This window comes from Pecten maximus, chromosome 15 (genome assembly GCF_902652985.1).
Source record: "Pecten maximus chromosome 15, xPecMax1.1, whole genome shotgun sequence".
Lineage (NCBI taxonomy): Eukaryota > Metazoa > Mollusca > Bivalvia > Pectinida > Pectinidae > Pecten > Pecten maximus.
In genome coordinates this window covers 23,045,417-23,064,831 of record NC_047029.1, presented here as the reverse complement: position 1 = coordinate 23,064,831, position 19,415 = coordinate 23,045,417, and the positions used below count along the sequence as shown (strand labels likewise).

At 33.8% G+C, this 19,415-nt stretch overlaps 1 protein-coding gene across 2 annotated transcripts in view; it reads left to right on the top strand.

Moving 5' to 3' along the window:
- The window catches only part of LOC117344299 (formin-like protein), a 51,725-nt gene that overhangs the window by 15,975 nt on the left and 16,335 nt on the right, over positions 1 to 19,415 (top strand). For both annotated transcript variants that reach the window (XM_033907004.1, XM_033907003.1), the window contains 16 exons: positions 7,132 to 7,211; positions 7,897 to 7,980; positions 8,172 to 8,367; positions 8,847 to 8,923; positions 9,627 to 9,720; positions 10,270 to 10,347; positions 11,157 to 11,267; positions 12,041 to 12,190; positions 12,718 to 12,766; positions 13,191 to 13,385; positions 14,476 to 14,661; positions 14,952 to 15,076; positions 15,383 to 15,530; positions 16,630 to 16,687; positions 18,434 to 18,503; positions 18,974 to 19,051. In XM_033907004.1, coding sequence (XP_033762895.1) covers positions 7,132 to 7,211; positions 7,897 to 7,980; positions 8,172 to 8,367; positions 8,847 to 8,923; positions 9,627 to 9,720; positions 10,270 to 10,347; positions 11,157 to 11,267; positions 12,041 to 12,190; positions 12,718 to 12,766; positions 13,191 to 13,385; positions 14,476 to 14,661; positions 14,952 to 15,076; positions 15,383 to 15,530; positions 16,630 to 16,687; positions 18,434 to 18,503; positions 18,974 to 19,051 — 1,779 coding nt within the window. The remainder of the gene's footprint in view (positions 1 to 7,131; positions 7,212 to 7,896; positions 7,981 to 8,171; positions 8,368 to 8,846; positions 8,924 to 9,626; positions 9,721 to 10,269; positions 10,348 to 11,156; positions 11,268 to 12,040; positions 12,191 to 12,717; positions 12,767 to 13,190; positions 13,386 to 14,475; positions 14,662 to 14,951; positions 15,077 to 15,382; positions 15,531 to 16,629; positions 16,688 to 18,433; positions 18,504 to 18,973; positions 19,052 to 19,415) is intronic.

Genomic DNA, 19,415 nt, shown 5'->3' with positions numbered 1-19,415 from the left:
CGTATTTCATTTAGAGTCAAGGTCGCTGCAAGAGTTTAAAGGTCAAATAAATGCCATGCATGTTGGGGACTAACTGTTTAACTCAATGAATATGAAATAGGTTTAACTTCAATAGAAATAGATTGATATAAAAGCTTTACAAGGTATATTTTGTATGTGTTATGACCTACACTCATGTCCATATCTTTTAGGTCAAGGTTACAGCAAAAGGCCAAAGGTCAAATCACTGTCATGCATGTTGAGGTCTTTAAAGATATTTATAGAGATTCTATAGTAACATTCATAGATAAAACTTTTTATGGTATAGATTTTTTTTTTAAAGTTCACTCAGGTTTTGCCCTTTATGTCAAGGTTACAGCAAAAGGTCAGAGGTCAAGTCTCTACAATGCCTAATTATGCTGAACTAATATTTAATTCTTATGAGGAATGTTCAGATATAGGTATATTTATCAAGGTGAAGGTCATATCAAGGGGTTTAAGATCAAATGGTTAGATTAGATTGATTACGATTATGACTATCCTGAGTTATGACTCTTAAAATAGCTTAATATGAAGCTTTATATATACATGTAGATATGTATATGAGAGGTATGAAAAGATGATGCATGAACTAGCAAACATCTGTTATCCAAATGTCGAGTCACAGAAAGTAGCCAAAAAGTTTAATTGCTGCAATGCTTGCAATTGATTATAACTTTATATATACTGTAAACTGCTGGAGGCTATCAAATAAAGTTTCATAAATACTGGTAGATGTATAACAGAAAATATGGAAAATTCATCAATGTCTGATTCAGTTTATATGCATTTGTATTATAAATATATGGATACATGTCTCGACCATTAAAATCCATTCCAGTATTAGATCAATGGTAAATCGTGGATGCTGTCCAGACTGTTAATTTTGATTGGTTATACAATTGATGCTGAAATAATGTAGGTTTTGTGTATAAGGATCTGAAGTTATGCTGTACCACACCCAGGGTTGAGATGCTTCAGTCAGGATTATGTATGAATCATCTGATTAAAACATTCTGTATTAACTGTCATAGTCAAAAGCTCACTTAAGGGAGGTACAGCTTTTTGTGAGATTCAACCCTCCTGTTAAAAGGTCATCTGATTCACTTAGTTGACATATCAGCAGTCATAATTGTTTTTAATCTGTCCTGGTTTGACTTCTGTAAAACATATATGTCTTATCATAAAAACAGTATGTCGCCTTAAAAAGAATATGTATATATCACAGTATAATCATCGATGTTAAACAAATATATATTACCTTAAAACAAGAAAAAGCTCACCATAAGTCAAAACTTTAGCTAAAATACAAAGTTAAGAATTTATATATACACCAATACACACATGTATCTAGAATTTAACATCACATTGTGTTTTTATTCTTTTATCAGTCCCGTACCAGTGAAACCAGGGGAGGGAGGGGGGGGGACTATATCTGGTTTCCTCTCTGTCCGCCTTTTATGTATGTACGTAATGCCAAAGATTGTCAGCGCTCTAGCGGCTTCATTCCTTGAGGGTTTTTATCAAACTTCACACAATGATAAAGGACCATAATATCTTGGACAAGTTCGAGATTCAATGTTTTTGGGTCAAGGTCCAGGTCACTGTTACTATTTTTAGCGGAGGCCGGAAGGGAACATGTATGGCTTTAGCGATATTCAATATGCTTGTTTGTAGTTGATCGTGTTAGAATTTTTTTTTTGCAAGACTAGATGAACCCAGCATCTTTTGTGTTGCTTGTACAACTTTATCTAAAAACTCTATTAGTGTATCCTTATTTTACTTACTACATATTTACTGGGTAACTAAAAATAAAAAATCCATTTGATCTTGCTATTATTGTGCTACAATATCAATTTGTAAAAAAAAATATATATATATTAAAAGAAAAATATTGCAAAATCTTTCTTTATAGTCCTGGAATGTGATGATGATAAAAAAGAAGTCTTGTGAGTTTGCACTATGGTAGCCTACACAAGGTTGTCTCTAAGCCAAGCCTGACAATATACAGGTGTTAGATTTCATATCCTCTTAACATATAGGAGCTAGTCTTTGAGGTACTATTTTTATGGTGAACATCCTCTCTAGGGTTCAAGCCAAACTCCCCAGTTTGTGGTTTGTTGTGTAAAAAACATGTGTTTTCCACATTTTTCTGAAATAACCCTCAGTAGATGGGGCTGTGTATGTATATATGTCCCTGTATTTCAACACCCCTGTCCTATATATACAGCTCTCTGTAGATCTGACCACAATGGTGCTACTGTGTACTCGGCCTAGAGTACAGTATCAGAGGGGTTGGTAAATCTTAGCCTGAAGGATATGCTATTTATACTTGCATGAATTACTCTACAGAGTTTGTATCTGTACATTATGCATGTTTTATTATAAAATAACTGTGAAACCTTAACATTTAACAAACACTAAAAGCTTGGCAACTTTTGTTTTTAATGTAAAAGTTATCTGTGGTGGGGTTACAGATAGATACATGATATTGTGCATTACTTTATCTTAAATCCAAATTCTTCTGGAACACACATATATAAAGGACAAAGAGGCTAGGACATCCAGATAAAAAACATCTGATCCATCAGAAGCTGTAGCTGTAAGTAATCTTCCTGGGCTAGTGTACAAATCCCCCTTTTCCTGCTGTGAAGATTGTACAACAAAAATATGTAAAATTTGTTACATATCTATTCTGAGCATAGACCTACATGAATAACTTTTGTGACTGTGACACCAGATGTACATTCGATATATGACTGGTATACCACAGGGACATAGCTTGTATGACTGACACACCACAGGGACATAGCTGGTATGACTGACACACCACAGGGACCACAGGGACACACCTTGTATGACTGACACACCACAGGGACACACCTTGTATGACTGACACACCACAGGGACATATCTGGTATGACTGACACACCACAGGGACCACAGGGACACACCTTGTATGACTGACACACCACAGGGACACACCTTGTATGACTGACACACCACAGGGACATATCTGGTATGACTGACACACCACAGGGACCACAGGGACACACCTTGTATGACTGACACACCACAGGGACATAGCTTGTATGACTGACACACCACAGGGACACACCTTGTATGACTGACACACCACAGGGACACACCCTGTATGACTGACACACCACAGGGACATAGCTGGTATGATTGACACATCACAGGGACATAGCTTGTATGACTGACACACCACAGGGACATAGCTTGTATGACTGACACACCACAGGGACATAGCTTGTATGACTGACACACCACAAGGACATAGCTTGTATGACTGACACACCACAGGGACATAGCTTGTATGACAGACACACCACAGGGACATAGCTTGTATGACTGACATACCACAGGGACATAGCTTGTATGACTGACACACCACAAGGACATAGCTTGTATGACTGACACACCACAGGGACATAGCTTGTATGACTGACACACCACAGGGACATAGCTTGTATGACTGACACACTAATATGGGATGGGAAAGTATGTGAGGCGTGGTGCACTTTGTTTTATCAAACAATTGTTTTATGATTACTGGGTATTCAAGCTTTTTACTGAAATTTTCAAAATAAAGCTGGATTAAGTATGTGACAGTACTGTTTATCTGTCATATAAGTTATTTTGTCCTACATAGGGAAGTTTTCGATTTTTCTCCATGTTTATTAGCAAGGATTAAATTTAGAATAACAGGCATATATCCCAAATGTTTACAAAGAAACTAAGTATTCAAAGGATTTTTCAACTTCTCTTAAAGTTCATAAAAAAAGGCTGATAAACACTGATATCCACTCATTGTTCGCAAAACAATACAAATGTATTACTAATAGGTGAATACATACCTCATCTCATCATCCTCATTTCCATCATGCATATTTATGTAAAATTGACATTGAGACAAACATTTTAAATGATTTGTATTTATCTAAAATTGATATTTAGACAAAAATATCCCAAAAAAATTAGACAAAAATATCAAAATTTGTTCCGAGTATAATGACATGTATTTATCTGAAGTTAACATTCAGACAAAAACATCAAAATTTGTAAAGTGTATTTATCTCAAACTGAGATTTTGACAATCATATTAACATCTATAACCTACCTGATCAAGTCGCCCACTGGTATGTGTTATGTTGGCCTGTCAATTTTAAATGGTAGACTTTCTACTACATTTAATCCTTTGTAAAAAAGTGAAAAAAAGAAGCCCCGCCTGTAACATTATCTACTTATAAAGATATATATACATATTTATGTAAACCTATCATGTTTTATCTTTTATGCAATAATGTGTATCCATGTACATGTGTATGTTATAAGAACAAACCCTGATATCATACATTTCCAACATATTCAACTCCTTGATAAATGCTAAAGAGCTGAAATGCATGACGAAAGTAGTTAGCAGATTTGCTTTTATTGTCAAAGCATAAATCATCAATTAAACAATGTTGTTATCCTGTAAATGTTTATATGTCATCATTCCGGTACGGCTGTTATTTGTAAATGTTTATATGTCATCGTTCCGGTATGGCTGTTATCCTGTAAATGTTTATGTGTCATCATTCTGGTACGACTGTTATCCTGTAAATGTTTATGTCGTCATTCTGGTACTGCTGTTATCCTGTAAATGTTTATGTTTCGTCATTCTGGTACCGCTGTTATCCTGTAAATGTTTATGTCGTCATTCTGGTACAGCGGTTATCCTGTAAATGTTTATATGTCATCATTCTGGTACGGCTGTAATCCTGTAAATGTTTATATGTCGTCATTCTGGTACGACTGTTATCCTGTAAATGTTTATATGTCGTCATTCTGGTACGGCTGTAATCCTGTAAATGTTTATATGTCGTCATTCTGGTACGACTGTTATCCTGTAAATGTTTATGTCGTCATTCTGGTACTGCTGTAATCCTGTAAATGTTTATATGTCGTCATTCTGGTACGACTGTTATCCTGTAAATGTTTATGTCATCATTCTGGTACTGCTGTAATCCTGTAAATGTTTATATGTCGTCATTCTGGTACGGCTGAAGTCCTGTAAATGTTTATGTCGTCATTCTGGTATGACTGTTATCCTGTAAATGTTTATATGTCATCATTCTGGTACGGCTGTAAATGTTTGTCTTTCTGGTACGGCTGTAATCCTGTAAATGTTTATATGTCGTCATTCTGGTATGGCTGTAATCCTGTAAATGTTTGTCATTCTGGTACAGCTGTTATCCTGTAAATGTTTATGTGTCATCATTCTGGTACGACTTATCCTGTAAATGTTTATATTTCATCATTCCGGTACGGCTGTTATTTGTAAATGTTTATATGTCATCGTTCCGGTATGGCTGTTATCCTGTAAATGTTTATGTGTCATCGTTCTGGTACGACTGTAATCCTGTAAATGTTTATGTGTCGTCATTCTGGTACGACTTATCCTGTAAATGTTTATATTTCATCATTCCGGTACGGCTGTTATTTGTAAATGTTTATATGTCATCGTTCCGGTATGGCTGTAATCCTGTAAATGTGTATGTGTCATCGTTCTGGTACGACTGTAATCCTGTAAATGTTTATGTGTCGTCATTCTGGTGCGGCTGTAGTCCTGTAAATGTTTATGTCATCATTCTGGTACGACTGTTATCCTGTAAATGTTTATGTCATCATTCTGGTACGGCTGTAATCCTGTAAATGTTTATGTCGTCATTCCGGTACGGCTGTAATCCTGTAAATGTTTATGTCATTCTGGTACGACTGTTATCCTGTAAATGTTTATGTCATCATTCTGGTACGGCTGTAATCCTGTAAATGTTTATGTCGTCATTCTGGTATGGCTGTAATCCTGTAAATGTTTATATGTCGTCATTCTGGTACCACTGTTATCCTGTAAATGTTTATATGTCATCATTCTGGTATGGCTGTAATCCTGTAAATGTTTATATGTCGTCATTCTGGTACGACTGTAATCCTGTAAATGTTTATATGTCATCGTTCTGGTGCGGCTGTAATCCTGTAAATGTTTATGTCGTCATTTATGGTATGGCTGTAATCCTGTAAATGTTTATGTGTCATTCTGGTATGGCTGTAGTCCTGTAAAAGTTTATGTGTCATCATTCTGGTACGGCTGTAATCCTGTAAATGTTTGTCTTTCTGGTACGGCTGTAATCCTGTAAATATAATTTATGTCATCATTCTGGTACGGCTGTTATCCTGTTAATGTTTATATGTTATTCGGGTACATCTGTACATGTTATCTGAATGTTTATATGTCGTCATTCTGGTATTGCGCTTGGAAATGTAAATGTGGAAACGTAGGTGTCAGTTTTTTAATGGTGAATAATCTTTTAGTTTATAAAGATAAAAAAGCATGTCTGAATATTCTGTAAAAGATTCAATCAAATTTGGTATTGTTTACAAGAATGATATAATTTACTGAATAATTGAATCAAAATAAAGAAAATTATGTTTGCATGCTATATTTGGAAACTCAGAATAAATTTTATTTTGTTTTGTGTAGTCAAAAATGTATTAATGTCTGTGAGATATACAATTCAATATACCTGGTAAAACAGTAAACCCTACCACATTTCTGTACATTATGATACTTGTATATAAACCTTCGTCAATATGTAAATGGTCAAAATTATTAGTCTCCCTACTTATGGACCCAGGGCATATATATAGCTTCTTTCTTCATTGTTTGTCCGTCCTAAGCTTTAAAAAAATTAAAAAAAAACTGATCTAGATATATATAGTTGACTTTTGGTGTATCAACAATATACAGTTAATTTCATTTGGTTATCTCCCTTTTTGACACAATAAACATTCTTGCAGTTTGAACTTACAATTTTCTTTTGGAGGGGAAATGTTGATAAACTGATTCTGGTAATGACTGTTCACAATACAGGAAAAGTATTGATATATTGATTTATTATTACGTTTATTTTGTACTGTCAGCTAGAGCATTAAAACAAATCTTTTGTAAGTTCATAATTGAGCTCATTTCCCTGACCTCTATATGAGGTACCCATGAATTGATATTAAGTTTCAGCTCCTTCACATGAGTTTTACGGTTATTTTCAGAAGAGGAAGATGATGGGGGACAACACTTCCACACAGGTGCTGAGAGACCTGGAGATTTCTCTTCGTACCAACCACATTGAGTGAGTCGCAGAGAATACATCGCTGCCGCAGAACAATTAACTTGTGTTCTTAATGTTCTATAACTGCATCAATCTCAGTGAAAATGATGACATTTTATTTTACTTAACCAAAAAAGCTGGCTTTATACTTTCAAAGAAATGTTGATTTCTATCAAGAACATGGTCAATTTTAGTCCGATTTATTTTGAAGATTGCAAATAAAAAAAACAGTGATGGTTTCAACATGTAAACAAAAAGATGTTTTTTGTACCGTCTTTCATGGTTTCATGATGCAGTATGACATGTATTGGAGTACTTTTCAGGTCTGAATGTCATACAAAGGTCAAGGTCATTTATTTCTGTAAATAAAAAAGTTGTGACCATACCTTGAGGTCTTTTCCAGCATATCACGGTGTATGAAAAGTAAATATATTTTTTTGCTGTCAAAATAAGACATTTACTCATCATGGTATTGACAGAAAATATAAAATTTATGAATTTTGCTGATTTTATGATGGTTTTTGCATGTAAAAAACATAACTCTAGCTAAATCGTTTTAAACCATCCACCCCCGTCAACATTGATTTGGGGATTAGTATGACTTTGTGATCTTGTTATTAATTGAAAATATATGGTAAGTTTATTCAGTTAGGTTATTTGGTCTTTTCTATAATGATTATTTGATGATTGTACATGTATTTTACAGATGGGTTCGAGAGTTTCTCAATGAAGACAACCAAGGTTTGGACGTACTGGTAGATTATCTGTCCTTTACACAGGTCATGATGAGGTGAGTCGTCGTGTTGTAGTAGTCCTCAGACATACTATTGTCACCCACACACTGTCCTAAATAAATTCCACTAAAACACAAATGAAATATGAATTAGAACATTTTATCAGTGACATGGATGGGCTTATTACCAGGCATGGGGTTATTATGAGATAAACACAGTGGGTAACAGAAAAACTGGCCTTTTGTAGGAGGGAACAACTGCTAACGAAGGAGAAGAGTGCCAGTCTGGATGGCCTTGCTAAAAGTCCTGTTCGTCGACTTAAGCGGTCCAACACCATCGGCTCTCCTCGGGGGATGCTCAAGTCCTCGAAACTAAATATGGGCGAGGCCCGCGATGATGTCCATGTGTGTATCATGTGTCTACGAGCCATCATGAACCATCAGGTACTGTACGGAACTTGTTTCTATATATAAATCTTTCGAAGTATTCTGTTTGTTGGTTTGACTAAGTATGAATATTAACTGTAAGTATAGAATAGTCTCATACAAGACTTTCCTTAGATGTTAAAAGGATATTAAACAATTCTAACCCAAACCCACTCCAGAGATTTTTAATTTGTGATGTTAATGAGTTTGATTTCGAAGAGCTACATTATTATAGTATACTGAAATCTATATGCATGTAATGTAAGCTCCAAGTTTATTTCCAATGCTGTCTGCGGCTTGATCATATTTTCTCCTAAAAAATATCTTTATTGATCTTATAATATCAGTTTGTCTCCATTTATGGATTTTCTCTATCATTTCTACAGTAAAAACTAGGTTCCAGAATATTTGAACTTTCAAATTGAAAAAAAAAGAAAGAAAAAAAATATATAAAAGATAAAGAAAGTTGCTCTTATGCCAAACTTTTTCTGTTGCAGTACGGCTTTAATTTGGTGATAGCCCATAAACATGCGATCAACTGTATAGCACTCAGTCTGAACCACAGAAGTCTCAGGTTTGTAAAAACTCAGTAACACTCAGTCACAACCACCAAAGTCTCTACGTTACAGTAAGCTAAGGTTGCACCTTACACTTTTGAGAATAACGATTATGAGAGTAAAATAACAGAATTGTGACGAAAAAAACAAAAAATGACAAAATAGAAAAGAAAAGTTTTTATGAGTTACTGATGAATTCTGCTTTCTGTCTTAAGTTTTTATGAATTAATGACAAAGTTTTTTCTGTCTTGAGTTTTAATGAATTGCTAATGAAATATTTTTTGCCTTATCTTTAATGAGTTACTGATGAATTGTATTTTCTGTCTTAATTTTTAATGAGTTACTGATGAATTATATTTTCTGCATTAAGTTTTAATGAGTTACTGATGAGATATTTTCTACATTAAGTTTTAATGAGTTACTGATGAGATATTTTCTACATTAAGTTTTAATGAGTTACTGATGAGATATTTTCTGTCTTAATTTTTAATGAGTTACTGATGAATTTTATTTTCTGCATTAAGTTTTAATGAGTTACTGATGAGATATTTTCTACATTAAGTTTTAATGAGTTACTGATGAGATATTTTCTACATTAAGTTTTAATGAGTTACTGATGAGATATTTTCTGCTGTAAGTTTAAATGAGTTACTGATGAGATATTTTCTGCCTTTAAGTTTTAATGAGTTACTGATGTCTTACTAATGGTTTCTGCTACAGAACAAAGGCACTGGTTCTAGAGCTGCTAGCAGCGGTGTGTCTGGTGAGCGGGGGACACGAGATTATCTTGTCAGCATTTGATAATTTTAAGGAGGTAAGCATTAGCTGGTATAACAGATGAAGGAATCTAATTAGGTTTAGGTGTTAAATAATCAAATAATGATGGCCCTGCACAACATGCATCTCTGTGGTCAGATCACAGCCAAATAACTAAAGTGAAAATGTTTTGATGTTTGGGGGGTGGGCAGCCTTTATTCTAGTTAAAAGTTCCTATCAGTTCTCCATCCAACAACCACATATAGCTCCCTGGGTTGAATGAAATATTTCATGTCTGCCAAAGGAAATCTTTACAGGAATGAAATGAGGTCTATCAGTCCAGCGGTTACATTGAAAATAAGTTTAAGGATACTGATGTTTTGTATGAAAGTTCAATAAAAATCAAACAACAACAATCAAACTGGACTTTTGTTCTTCAAATTTTGACATGTTTTGGACTTTCTTATGGTTAACTCCATTTCCATGAAAGTAGGGGTGGTTGCATATTTCTAGTTATCAATGGTCAGCTATACTCCTACAAGTATTGGACATAAATCATGATGTGATCACTAAACATTACTGACATGTTGACTCTGTTCTGTTTTAGGTGTGTGGGGAGAGACACAGGTTCGAGACGCTGATGGATTATTTTAGGAATTTTGAAGAGTTTCATATTGATTTTATGGTAAGGCAGTGACAATATTGTCAAATAGCACTGATTCAATGAAGTAATATTGTCTAAATTTGTCAAAACTATTCATCCTTTAGAAAAATGTATCCTGATACCATTACAGCAATGACAATGCATAATACTTTGAACTGAAAATTTAATTGTCCCGTAAACAATACTGTTAAAGGATCTGATAAAGTGTGTTTTAGTTCACTTTATCACTCACTATTAAATCTTTATTATAGGATACAGTGAAAGTTGTCTTAGCACAAGTGACCTCTTTATAGAGGTATACAATGAACATAAGTGGCCTCTATAGAGGTACACAATGAACACAAGTGACCTTTTTAAAGAGGTTCACAATGAACACAAGTGACCTCTTTGTAGAGGTATACAATGAACACAAGTGACCTCTTTATAGATGTATACAATGAACACAAGTGACCTCTTTATAGATGTATACAATGAACACAAGTGACCTCTTTATAGAGGTATACAATGAACACAAGTGACCTCTTTATAGAGGTATACAATGAACACAAGTGACCTCTTTATAGAGGTATACAATGAACACAAGTGACCTATTTATAGAGGTTCACAATGAACATCAGTGACCTATTTATAGAGGTACACAATGAACACAAGTGACCTCTTTATAGAGGTATACAATGAACACAAGTGACCTATTTATAGAGGTTCACAATGAACATCAGTGACCTCTTTGTAGAGGTTCACAATGAACACAAGTGACCTCTAATAAAAATGGTATAAGTTCAGAGTGATCACATGTATGTTTTGAATAAGTTGAGTCTTTTTGTTTACAGGTGGCGTGTATGCAGTTTGTAAATATTGTAGTTCATTCGGTGGAGAACATGAACTTTCGTGTACACCTACAGTACGAGTTCACCCAGATTGGCCTGGACGACTATCTCATGGTAAGCAGAAGTCGTGTTATAATAATGTGATGTATTTTACAGAATTACATTAGGTTGATTTTTTATGCCATTCAAATTTTGCCTGTCCATTGAAAACATTATTTTCCAGACTCCGCTCTCGGTTTAACTTTGGGTTAATGGTTATACTCCTGATGTTTGTTTTCTTGAGTGGGATTTTAATTTGATGATTTCTGAAAGAATTACTTCCCTTTAATCATAGAAAATTACATTTGTTTTATGTTAGATATAAGAATAACTGAAAATATTTTGTAAGCATTTTTTAGAATAATGGATTTTAAAATTGAGTTGAAGGTTATTTAGAATAATGGATTTTAAAACTGAGTTGAAAATTATTTAGAATAATGGATTTTAAAACTGAGTTGAAAATTATTTAGAATAATGGATTTTAAAATTGAGTTGAAGGTAGATAATCCAACCAAAGAAAGCAGGATATTTTACACAGGCTTCACATACATATATTTATTTAAGTTCCAATCTGCTAGAGCCATGCCTCATTTCAAATAGAGATAAAATAATTCTATTAAATCGTTAGAAGCAATTGAAACTCCACATGTCATGAGTAAGGCTAATATGGTTTAAATTTTTGAATATTGATTATTGTAAATTAATATGACAACATTATTATTATTTAGAAACTGTGCTATTGAGAGTGAAAACTTGTATGGTGGAATAAAACCCTGAAGAAAGACTTAGGCTTAGAGATAAATACTATAATAATTGATTTTAAATTAATATGACATTTTATTATTCAGAAACTGCGACACACTGAGAGTGACCGACTGTCGGTACAGGTACATGCTTACCTGGACAATATGATAGATGTACAACAACTACTGGAGGACTCGGAGACCAAGACGGAAGCGCTGGAGCGTGCCGAGGATCTGGAAGATGAACTGTCACACGTTAGTCTCATACAACACTCAGTTAACGTTTTTAAATAAATCATACACTGGAAATATTTAATGTTGTGAACATACATTGTACACTGCAAATATTAAGTAGATGCCCATGTAAATCATAATTTTAGGACAAAAAATGCAAAATCTAAATTATGAATATCTCGCTCTGTCCGAGACACTAATAAAATATCAGAATCTCCTTGTGAGACAAAGACATACGTGGATCCTCTTTTATGCATTGATCAATATCTTAATGTACTGATGCATCGATGTCCATCGTTCTATACATTGTAATCGTTATGATTGAATGTTTCTTTTTAATTTGACATGTTGTAGAAAGTTTTTGGAGAAAATCAAATTATACACAAATTTAATTTTCATATAACATAACCTACATCAAGGACATCAGTATTTAAATAAGACAAATATTCACCTATGTAAAAGGAGTGTCATAGTGGAGCCTCATAAGATCACTGTTCAGATTTTTTTTTTATTATACAGTAATTGTTATTATTTTTTCTTAATTTTAGGCACATGAAAGACTTCAAGAAATTGAAGAGGAAGCTATGTCTAAAACAGGTATTGCATTTGATGCTCTGGTCAGACAAGATTTTGCTGCCTGCCTTGAAGAAATAGATGAATTTGATTGATTGATTACTGTATTGAAATAGACTTTTTTTTTTGCGCTTTGTGTAAGGTGATTTTGAAAAATAACATTTGAATAAAAAGTCCAAAAATTAAGAAAATGGAAACTTAGAGAAACCAAGCACACAGGGGTGAAAGTCACAATTTACAAGGAAAACATTCTGTTAGAAATTAATTAATTCAAAAATTTCTTGCATATGTTTTGACTTTCTATCAATAAAGAGAAATAGAGTTTAACAGTATGAACATAATTGAAGCTGAAGGTTGTTGATCAAAGTCATAAGTAATCTGACTGCTCCATACGATTTTGTCCACTTGGGAAGCCATTTTTATCTAAGTAACTATATTTGTCTTGCAGTGGAACTGGAGAAACAGTTATCGGATGCAAATCAAGATATTGACGAGCTGCGAGATTATTTATCAAAACAAGAGATAGAAATGAACTCTTTACGACAAGTTGTGAATGAAAAGGATGAGGAATCAAGAAAGAGACAGAGTATACTAGAGGCCAAACTCCAGGAGATTGAGCAAATTAAACAGACGCTCCCTTCAGGTGAGTTTAAATCTCATCACATTATCAGAAGGCTTAAACTGAAATGTATTTGAAACATTAGTATAAATTTGGCCCTAACTGCTGTCACACAGTGATCTAACAAATTTGAATGCAAGACATGTGTTGTATTTCTGAGACAGAAATGTTTAAAACTGTTGTGAATGTACATGATGAGCTGACTTCTCTAAGCGAAGGTGTTTATGTCACCTCGTCCTGAATGCGATGTTCGGCCGTGCGTGACTACAATCGGCGTAGTCTACACTTGGTCAGGCTTGTATTTATTAAGACGTATTTTAAGCACCTATACTTGTGTGATGGTAGACTACACCTGCCATTGTTGGCAATCTAGATAATGAGTATATAACATTGTATATTTGGTCATCGTTCACAACAAAGCATTCCAACCAACTTTCATTAAATTGAAATCATTCTGTTGGCTACATGGTAATAGATATTGAAACTCTGTTGATGTTTCTGTTGGCTCCACAATTAATAAAGGTCTAAATTTGAGAGAGAAAAAAAGATATTTTAAAAATTTTGATTATTAGGACTGTATAGTTTTGTGATTAATTCATAATCACAGGTGTAAGAAATAATATTGTTTTCTGGTAAAGAGAGATTTTATAATTACAGATGTAGGTAATATTATTATTTTATAATTACAGATGTAGGCCATGTAGGTAATATTATTATTTTATAATTACAGATGTAGGTAATATTATCATTTTATAATTACAGATGTAGGTAATATTATCATTTTATAATTACAGATGTAGGTAATATTATTATTTTATAATTACAGATGTAGGTAATATTGTTATTTTATAATTACAGATGTAGGTAATATTGTTATTTTATAATTACAGATGTAGGTAATATTATCATTTTATAATTACAGATGTAGGTAATATTATCATTTTATAATTACAGATGTAGGTAATATTGTTATTTTATAATTACAGATGTAGGTAATATTATTATTTTATAATTACAGATGTAGGTAATATTATTATTTTATAATTACAGATGTAGGTAATATTGTTATTTTATAATTACAGATGTAGGTAATATTGTTATTTTGTTGTTACAGGTGTAGGTGCTGCTGCTGCCAGTGCACCGATGGCCAACTTCCCTCCTCCTCCTCCTCCCCCCGCCCCTGCTGCACCCATGCCACCACCCCCTCCACCTCCCCCACCCCCGGCACCTCCAGCCCCAGGGCGAGGACCACCAGCACCCCCACCCCCACCAGGACCTTCTTCTGGACCATCTGTGTCGGGTAAGTTTTGACTGTTAACAACATTCTTATACACAATGGAGTCACTGATTGATTAAACATTCAAATAAACGGTTAAAAAATGCATATTTTATTGAGGTCACAAATAAGTAAAGTTAAGATATCGTATCATTGCTTTACTTCTGATTTAAATGTATAAAAATCTTTTCTGCTGCTGAAATATCACCTGACAAGAAAATTTCATATTCAGACACGAGTAAAATTTATAATTTATTTTAATGGGACAATTTCAGGTAAACTTGAGATGCATTGCATTAATTTTGTTTTTGTAGCAATGACAATAAAAAAGAAAATTCAGACCAAGTACAGACTGCCCATCCTCAACTGGACTCCTCTCAAACCTCAACAGGTCAAAGGCACAGTATTTGCCGATCTGGATGATGAAAAACTCTACCACGTAAGACTGTTAATTAAATAGTGAAAAATAAGTGGTAACATGTTATCTGGGATAGATGTTTTAAGACATCATAGCAGACATGTTAAAATTCCACTCTAATTTCATATACCAGCAGACATGTTAAAAATCCAGTCTAATTCCACATTACAGTAGACATATTAAAAATCTTGCCTTATTTCACATCTAACAAGATATGCCAAACTTGTTTTGCCTTAATAGTCATTCCTATTATTAATGATCTAGTATAATCTCATGATTGCAGAATTGATATTAAAAGTGGGAGACATTTTCTGTTTTGATTATCAGGTAATAGACTTTAATGAGTTTGAGGAGATGTTCCGACTCAGTACTGGCCCATTGAGAGGAGACGACGATGGTACTCCTAAACTACTCAAGAAACTACGCAAACCAGAGAGCATCAGTCTTTTAGAACCCAACAGGCTACGCAATGTTGGTAAGTTATAACATAATATCTGTATGTTACAAAAAACGGGCTACGCAGTGTTGGTAAGTTACAAAATAATATCTGTATGTTACAAAAAACGGGCTACGCAATGTTGGTAAGTTATAACATAATATCTGTATGTTACAAAAAACAGGCTACGCAATGTTGGTAAGTTACAAAATAATATCTGTATGTTACAAAAAACGGGCTACGCAATGTTGGTAAGTTATAACATAATATCTGTATGTTACAAAAAACAGGCTACGCAATGTTGGTAAGTTACAACATGATATCTGTATGTTACAAAAAACGGGCTACGCAATGTTGGTAAGTTATAACATAATATCTGTATGTTACAAAAAACTGGCTATGAAATGTTGGTAAGTTATAACATAATATCTGTATGTTACAAAAACCGGGCTATGCAATGTTGGTAAGTTAGAACATAATATCGGTATGTTACAAAAAACAACCTATGCAATGTTGGTAAGTTATAACATAATATCTGTATGTTACAAAAAACAGGCTACGCAATGTTGGTAAGTTATAACATAATATCTGTATGTTACAAAAAACGGGCTACGCAATGTTGGTAAGTTATAACATAATATCTGTATGTTACAAAAAACTGGCTATGAAATGTTGGTAAGTTATAACATAATATCTGTATGTTACAAAAATTACATGCAGTTCATTTGTCAATGTAAATTGAATTTAACCAATTTGAAACAAGTTAAATAATTTGGAATGTAAAAAGCCTTTGAGTGATTAGTTTTTGAACAAGTTTGATAAGTTCCATATACTGACACACAAGTGTTAAGATGCTATTTAGAACATGACTCATTTTATGAGAAAATATGTGAATATCTCAAATTTATTTCCTCATTATTCTAAGTATCCAAAACCAGAGGGTTTATTTATGACATCACAATAGTGTTATTACACATGTCTTTTGGTATTTATGACATGGTAGTTTGACAATAGAACAGAGTACTTCTGTGACACTTCTTCTGACAAATGAAATATAATCGTAAAACATATTTTGTTTATTAATTTGTGTCTGTTGTTTTACATCATTCTTCAAAAATGTTCTTGTCATCTTCTGTAGCTATCACGAGGAGGAAGATAGAAATGACAAACGATGAAGTGATGAAAGCAATCAACAGGTACGTAGAAATGATCAACAGGTACGTAGATATTATCAGGTATGTAGAGATTACCATCAGGTATGTTGAGATCTCAACATCTCAATCAACAGGTACGTAGAGATCTCAATCAACAGGTACATAATCTCAATCAACAGGTACGTAGATATGTCAATCAACAGGTACGTAGAGATCTCAATCAACAGGTACATAGCAATCTCAATCAACAGGTACATAGTGATCTCAATCAACAGGTACGTAGAGATCTCAATCAACAGGTACATAGCAATCTCAATCAATAGGTACGTAGAGATCTCAATATCTCAATCAACAGGTACGTAGAGATCTCAATATCTCAATCAACAGGTAAATAGAGAAGATCAACAGGTAAGTAGAGAACAACAGGTGCGTAGAGAATATTGGGGATTACCCTAACTTACAAACAGGTATTCAGAGATCTAAATATCTCGGAGATAACCCTAACTTTAAGAGAAATTACCCAAACTTACACAGACATTACCCTAACTTAACAGTGGAATCAACCACACAGGTTTTAGACTACCCTAACTTAACAATGGAATCAACCACACAATTACCTAACTGAAATAATAGTCAAATCATTCACAATCTTTTATATTCATATTAGAGTGAGGACCTTTATAAGGAGATAAAACTAAATCCATACACATTATGTTCTCTCCTAATTAGTGGAATTATTTTGTGATTTTGTAGTATTGACCTGAAGCGACTGTCTCCATAATGTTCTCTCCTAATTAGTAGAATTATTTTGTGATTTTGTAGTATTGACCTGAAGCGACTGTCTCCATAATGTTCTCTCCTAATTAGTAGAATTATTTTGTGATTTTGTAGTATTGACCTGAAGCGACTGTCTCCATAATGTTCTCTCCTAATTAGTAGAATTATTTTGTGATTTTGTAGTATTGACCTGAAGCGACTGTCTCCATAATGTTCTCTCCTAATTAGTAGAATTATTCTGTGATTTTGTAGTATTGACCTGAAGCGACTGTCTCCATAATGTTCTCTCCTAATTAGTAGAATTATTTTGTGATTTTGTAGTATTGACCTGAAGCGACTGTCTCCATAATGTTCTCTCCTAATTAGTAGAATTATTTTGTGATTTTGTAGTATTGACCTGAAGCGACTGTCTCCATAATGTTCTCTCCTAATTAGTAGAATTATTTTGTGATTTTGTAGTATTGACCTGAAGCGACTGTCTCCATAATGATCTCTCCTAATTAGTAGAATTATTTTGTGGTTTTGTAGTATTGACCTGAAGCGACTGTCTCCATAATGTTCTCTCCTAATTAGTAGAATTATTCTGTGATTTTGTAGTATTGACCTGAAGCGACTGTCTCCATAATGTTCTCTCCTAATTAGTAGAATTATTTTGTGGTTTTGTAGTATTGACCTGAAGCGACTGTCTCCATAATGATCTCTCCTAATTAGTAGAATTATTTTGTGATTTTGTAGTATTGACCTGAAGCGACTGTCTCCATAATGATCTCTCCTAATTAGTAGAATTATTTTGTGGTTTTGTAGTATTGACCTGAAGCGACTGTCTCCATAATGATCTCTCCTAATTAGTAGAATTATTTTGTGGTTTTGTAGTATTGACCTGAAGCGACTGTCTCCATAATGTTCTCTCCTAATTAGTGGAATTATTTTGTGGTTTTGTAGTATTGACCTGAAGCGACTGTCTCCATAATGTTCTCTCCTAATTAGTAGAATTATTTTGTGGTTTTGTAGTATTGACCTGAAGCGACTGTCTCTAGATTTGGTGGATATCTTACTTACCATTATGCCCAATGAACAAGAGGTAAGTAATGTTATGTATATTTACCCAGATTGAAAGACCGACGCAAATATAAACTAACCTCGTAGATTGTCTGTTCTGTTCCCAGCTATTCTATCATAATGCTTTCGGTTTACTGTATTTGATTTGATTATTCAGAAATTAGTATAACTGTACATAAACTGTCACTCATCTGACCTTGTTTTTAATTGAATACTTGTCATGGTATTTAGATATGACCTGTACATGTGTACAGGAGGACACTTGCCTTATCATGACTTTGACTTGTATGGATACTCATAACATCCTCATATGACTACTTGTTGTAAAATTGACATAAATATCCAAAACTTTTTCCATTTCATCAGAATGTTTATAAAGATAAACACTTTTATAAGGGCATGATGTTAAGAAATCTCACTGTAGAACTTCATCATGAAATAACGAAAGTTGTATTTCTGTTTTGAATCTATGTCAATGTTTTTTTATTGTAGGTCAAGGCATACAAACAGTATGAGAGAGATCGCAAACCCAAGGAGCGCCTCACAGACGAGGACAGGTTCATGTGTATGGTATGTTAGCCTACCAGTGAGATATGTAATGATAGAATAGAACTACTCTGTATTACTTTGTCCCCAAATCTCTCGTATCTGACACTTGTAATACCCCCACTTTAATAGTAGATAGAAGAATCAATGTCACCATGTCTCCAATTTGTTTGTAGCTCAATATTTGTGTCCAAGATATCTCATCACGAACCCTTAAAGATTGATAAATATACCGCAGTTTCATAACAGCAAAATCTACACCTGGTTTGATTTTGTTGATAATCTGTCCAAATAACAGAGTCAGAGATCACATTTTATGGCTTTGGAAAAATCAATACAGGGAGTAAAAATTATCACAAACAGTTTACTGATGAGGGGGGGTAGGGAG